The sequence below is a fragment of the Bufo bufo genome, chromosome 8, assembly GCF_905171765.1.
Source record: "Bufo bufo chromosome 8, aBufBuf1.1, whole genome shotgun sequence".
NCBI classification, from domain to species: Eukaryota; Metazoa; Chordata; class Amphibia; order Anura; family Bufonidae; genus Bufo; species Bufo bufo.
This window is the reverse complement of record NC_053396.1, coordinates 208,911,688-208,917,687: the sequence shown is the minus strand read 5'-3', so window position 1 is coordinate 208,917,687 and position 6,000 is coordinate 208,911,688. Positions and strand designations below refer to the sequence as shown.

At 43.0% G+C, this 6,000-nt stretch overlaps 1 protein-coding gene across 2 annotated transcripts in view; it reads right to left on the bottom strand.

Annotated features, from left to right (window-relative positions):
- Positions 1–3,241: 3,241 nt before the first annotated feature.
- The window catches only part of LOC121009466 (HLA class II histocompatibility antigen, DRB1 beta chain-like), a 180,196-nt gene continuing 177,437 nt past the window's right edge, over positions 3,242–6,000 (bottom strand). Inside the window, exons 4-6 of one of the 2 annotated variants that reach the window (XM_040442596.1) lie at positions 5,375–5,488; positions 4,785–4,817; positions 3,242–3,818 (exon numbers count right to left, since the gene is read on the bottom strand). In XM_040442596.1, coding sequence (XP_040298530.1) covers positions 3,802–3,818; positions 4,785–4,817; positions 5,375–5,488 — 164 coding nt within the window. In that variant the 3' untranslated portion in view covers positions 3,242–3,801. Of the gene's footprint in view, positions 3,819–4,784; positions 4,818–5,366; positions 5,489–6,000 lie in introns of those variants that run through there. The other variant, XM_040442597.1, reaches the window with a different exon arrangement.

Sequence of the window (6,000 nt, the reverse complement as noted above, 5' to 3'; positions counted from 1 at the left end):
ACATCTCCCCCACTGTCCTCTAAGGAGGTGTTATTTATGGCCTGGCCATTATTGCGCTGAGGCAGCGGGCTGTGCGGGCGCGGCATAGATGGAGCAGGGGGGTTATCCTCGTTGGCCCAGGAGTCTGGTACACTAAACGGGGAATGTCTGAGACTCACTGTGTGCTCCACCGCAGATTCCGAGGTGGGTGCAGGAGAGCTACTGATGAAGGGAGGTGCTTTGGATAGCGGCTTGTTGCGTCTGTGCGCCGCAGGTCTGGATAGCTGAAAAATCGCCTCAGGTCGCCTTGTCCAGTGGGGAAACCGAGATTAGGCTGATCAGGGGTAGTTCCCCTTCTCCTCCTCAACATTGGAGCCGTAGATAGGCTGTCTGGTTAGGCTCTGCTGGGAAATCTAGTAGGCGCGTGCTCAATCTGCCATTGCCAGGCCAGGCCCCTTATGCGTTCTGTTTAATCTAATCCTTATTCATTGTAAGATTCCTACAATAAAGGAACCATTTATATTTTTACTATTATTATCTATTGTGTTGTGTCCATTTCTTCTGGTTATCCTGCGGGTTAGGTAAAACAATCCTGGAAAACTGGTTTAAGACTTCCAATGTTAACTATTTACTGCTCATACATAACCATTTAGCATATACATAGTGCACATAAAAAACAGTACAACTCTTAGCACATATTCGCTCTTAGCAGTGATCCGCTGGGTCACTGCACAAGCAGAACGTGTCTTGGACTACTGATGCACAATATGACTCAGGTAGTCTGAGAATTATGGGAATCAACAGATCTGCAGCTGAAAAGATGGAAAAGGGGTTACAACGAAAGTGTTCTGTAATTTCCGCAGCCAATATTTTTTTAACCAGAGGGTCGTGTAAACAAAATAAAAATTGTTAGATGTTTAGATCTGCGTTGGAAGCTCTGTTATTTTCCCTGGTAAAATGCCGCCACCATGACAGAAAGCCAATGGACTCCACCAATGTCAATGGGATTCCTCCACCACCGTTGGTGTCTGTCATGTGGCACTGTCGACATTTTTGCTGCTCTGCACCTATGGCAGAAGTTATGGCTCCTGGAAGATAGGGAGTAGTCAACAATACACATGTAAACAGAGCCTTGGGCTCGCAAAGACCACAGGCTCATATAACAAATGACACACATTTTATCAGGACTTGATGGCCAAACCAGGTTTATTTAAATTTTCAAAAAAGCATTCTGCATAAAACTCTAGAAAATACACACAAAGAACTGATGCCTCTCTATATTAAAGATCAATTTCAGCTGTAACACGTGTTAAACAAGCAAGTTTTAAATGAAGCGCTTAGTTATTCATGTATATTAAAAATTAAAGGGGTTGTCTCATCTCAGACAATGGGGGCATATCGCTAGGATAGGCCCCCATTGTCTTATAGGAGCAGGTCCCACACCTATATCGGGAACAGAGCTCCGCAAAATGGGGGGCTGGAGGACTCCGGTCGTCTGGCCACCACCAAGCGCTCTCCCCGTAGAAGTGAATGGGAGCGCACTGTGCATGACCGGCCGCCGCTCCCATCCACTTCTATGGGGCCGACGGAAATAGCCAAGCCATCGCTCGGCTATTTTCGGTGGACCCATAGAAAATGAATGGAGGGCGGCTGTGTATGCGCAGTGCGCCCTCCCCCAGTTTTGGGGCTCTGTTCTCGATATAGGTGTGGGTCCCAGCGGTGGGACCTACACATATAAGGCAATGGGGTCATATCCTAGAGATATGCCCCCATTGTCTGTGATGAGACAACCCCTTTGAGGTCTACCAACAGATTTAGAGAACACAATGGACTGATCCTTGTGCCTAGTGTTCTATAACACATGGAAATAAACCATCTGACTGTTCTCTGATCAGATAATGACAGCTTTGAATATATATATATATATATATATATATACTCCTTTCCTGTGACTGAAGCTTGCATAAATTATTTTGCACTGTTGGGTCTGGCTGGGTCAGGTCGTGCATTGTTCTTACTACCGCAATGAAAGAATTATGACACGGGTGACACCTCTATATTATGATGTGCCTTGTATCTATTCATCCTTGTCAGCTGCACACTGCAGAATTACCGTACATCTGAAAGCAGGAGCCATATCATTTCAGCCAATGATGGGATCCAATCCCATCTGGTAATATCTAGAAAGTTTTGCACTAATGCACTCCTGCTCTGGCATCGTGGGTACATTAGATGTACATCTGGTTGATCTAGACCTAGTCTATAAATACAGCGTGAAAAAATCCCAAGGAGATAATTGATATATTGGAGGTACAGCTGATATTTTTTAGACTGTCCTGTGGAACTTCTTGTATGGATTTCCTAGTTCAATACAATATGTTAGTCTATCTACATGGCTATATAGATTGCGTCATCCTGCGGGCAGTGCAGTGTATGGCACTCTCAATAACGCAGTGATGATGATATCTGTCTGGTGAAAAAATGTTATTCAGCTGATGACAGATATATCCCTCCAGACTTACAGGACATTATTATCAGTTACGTGTGGCACCAAAAAAGCTTAAACCTAGAAGACAGCAGGAGATCAGTGTCCAAGGATTTATAATTGTAAAAAAGATGAAGCAATGGATTTTCAAAGATGAACATGAATGTCACCAGATTGTTGATTCTTGTCTGAAGCTTCACTTTTTTAATATAATTTTTGCCAAATTAGGAAACTGTTCAAGGCTGGGTTTCCACACTGCGACTTGTGGCCAAATACCTCAGTTTTAACTGCACAATTGTGTGGCCATTGACCACTATGAGGGATGGGCTTCCAGACACAAGCAGCAGCTGAACGGTGGAAACCCACCCTTAGGGCGCCCATTCACAGTGCAGCCGATTCACTGTAACCACATGTGAATTGGCACTGATTTGCTTGGTTTTGCAGAAAGGATAGGGGAAGCACTTGGTTTTTGTGTGAAACCACAGCAATTAGTGGTAATCCGTTTGCAGTTACAGCAGTTCTGTTTGGGCAACACAAAGGTACGTATATTCCTGATACACAAGCAAAGAACTGTCGCTATATTGATGCAATGAGTTGGGTAGTTGCAGGGATTCAAGCGGCTGCTCTTCTCCTGCCGGCTGTCTGTAATTGGTAATAGTCCACGGACTGTAGACTCAGTGGTCACATACCATTTGTGCATATGTCACATAGGAGTGTATATGGAAGGTCAGGCGGACGGGCGCTGTGCACTGAAACAGCAGGACTGTCAGAAGGTGAGTGTAGGTCATTTCTAATTTTGTATGGGTCTCAGACATCGATTTCTTAGCACTTATGGAATCTTCCCCCTTAGACTAACATAGAATTACATAGACAATGTTACCATTAACATTGCCGACCTGCATACATTAAAGGGAAGAAAAGGTCCAACCGAAATGTAGGATTTCCGCAAATGCATGTTTACTTAAAATGACTACTCAATCAGATTCCTAACATTTAATATGATGCCGCTGTTACGTGAAGCTACACATTAAGTGCGTGTAAAATGAAAACTGTGCAGTAAATGCGCATTACAATTATCCATATAAAACCTGGGCAATAAAATCCAGAGACGACAGATAAGGGGCGTTTATAGGGGAGGATTCCTGTTTGTTATCCTGTCGTCATCCAGACATGTATATACAGAGCACAGCAGATTTCACTGCACTTTTACATTAACAATTTCATCCCGTACTCGGCTTTGGATAACACGGTGGTCTTTGTCAAAAATAGTCAATTGTGCCAATTTCTGAATTTGCAAAATAGAAAAGAAGCCGGTGATTTGTCAGACGTTCTCCCTGTTAAGTGTGGATGAAATCTGAAAGAAAAGTGAGGAAGAGTCGATTAGTGAATAGTTGGATGTAAACGATGCTTCTTTTTGTATACAGTTCAAATGACAGATAAAGTAAGGATGCAGCACTGTCCTACAGGCCACGGTTAGTGGATGAGGGGAAATCGCAGCAACGTGTGGTCCGGATGATAGACCACAGTCCAGGGTTTTGTATGCATTGATGACCCTTTAGATAGTGTAGTGATGGTGCTGTGAACGCATCATGTAGAGACGAGCACCCTGTGCCTGGATAAACAATCTAGGGACTGTGACACTGGTGGCCCTCTGTTCACCAGTGGGGTCTGAGTTGTTGGACCCTCAATGATCATACCCTGATGCACATTGATAGGCCATCAATACATACTCCTAGAAAAACCTCTTTACGTGGAAAACGCAGCATAATATAGTACCATCATGAATTGGGAAATCCACAGCATGTCAATGATGTTTGCAATTTTTCGTGCGGCTTTCACCCTTTTCAATAGAAGTGTGAGATCTTTGGCAAAACCGTATCAAATCCGCATCAAAACCGAAAGTAACACATGCAGTTTTTTTTTGTTTGTAAATCGGCACCTGTGTGCATATTTGTTTTATGCTACATGCACACTACCATGCTGTTTTTTTGCGGTCCGCAAACCGCGGATCTGCAAAAAACGGAAGCCACCCGTGCGCCTTCCATAATTTGCGGAACGGGCGGCCCGTTGTAGAAATGCCTATTCTTGATCGCAAAACGGACAAGAATAGGACATGCTATATTTTTTTTGCGGGGGCACGGAACGGTGCAACAGCGACACGGTAAGGAATTGCAGATGACCGCACCCATCAGATGGTTTAACACACCATCAGCAGTGACTACCACTTTACTGATTACACAATGACACTGTGGGACATGTAGAATGATGTCATCCCTCCTAGAATTGGAACATCATTTTTATAATTAGTTACTTAACTTACTTTCGCTTTGAGGTCCCCGAAATGAAGTTTTGACTGAAAAGAAAAACAAACAAAAATATAAAATTAGTATACATGAAAATTCCTGATGGGGAGGAAGGAAAACCGCTCAAAAATGCAGGATACAATTCCTAACTAGTGTTATTACTCATGTACGACACAACGGCTTTAAAGGGGTTGTGCAGGCCATATATATTCATGGCATATTCACAGGATAGGTCATCAATATCTAATCGTCGGGGGTCTGACACTCAGCAAACCAACCAACTAGCTGTTTGAAGAGGAGGTTGCACTCCAAGTGAGCGCCGATGCCTGGTCTTTACACTAGGTGTCATCTCGTTAGCTGTGGCAACAAAGTGTAATTACAAGTACTCACTCCATTTAAGTGAATAGTCCATAAACTGCACTTCCGAGACGTCATGCAATGTAACAAACTGAAACCTGTGCCTTCTCTTCAAACTGCTGATCGGTGGGGGATGCCAGCTGTCGGGCCCCCACCGATCAGATATTGATGACCTATCCTCAGGATAATATATAAATATATAAATCGCTGCACAAATCCTTTAAGTGTGGCTGACTGGATCATCAATTACCTTTTCGTCCTCTCAAGTACATCACAATTCCAGCAATGAGAAAAACTGCTCCTAAGACAAATCCACCAATTCCAGTTGCCATCTTACTCCTGTCTGAATCTGAAATCTCTGGGTCTGTGGGGAAAAAAATATTATTTATAATACAACTTTTGTTGCATGGGAAAAAATGTCTGGCATGTAGTAAAAGGGAACATGAAACAAAGAGTTGTATATCAGCATTCACCATCCAGCCCCTCTCCAGCTGCTGCAACTGTCAGACCCTGCTAGGAGTTGTAGTTTTACAGCAGCTCAAGAGCCTCTACCTGGAGACCACTGCATTTTTTTTACAATAGTTCAGGCTGTGGCAATATACCGTATTTTATTTCCTATAAGATGCACCTCTGTTTGTTTATTAAAAATTCCAGGAAAGTGTTACTTTATAACAATTAGCTCAATTACCTAATCAATCACTGCTTAAACTTCCCAAAATCTGATTGGTTAGACTATATTAAGCTAATTATCTACCTTGGGCCTCATGCACACGACCGTGCAGCGGATCCACAAAAAACATTGTAGACATGCCTATTCTTGTCCGCAAAACGTTTTACAATAAAAAAAATGTTTTTATAAAAACACAAATTTTTTAA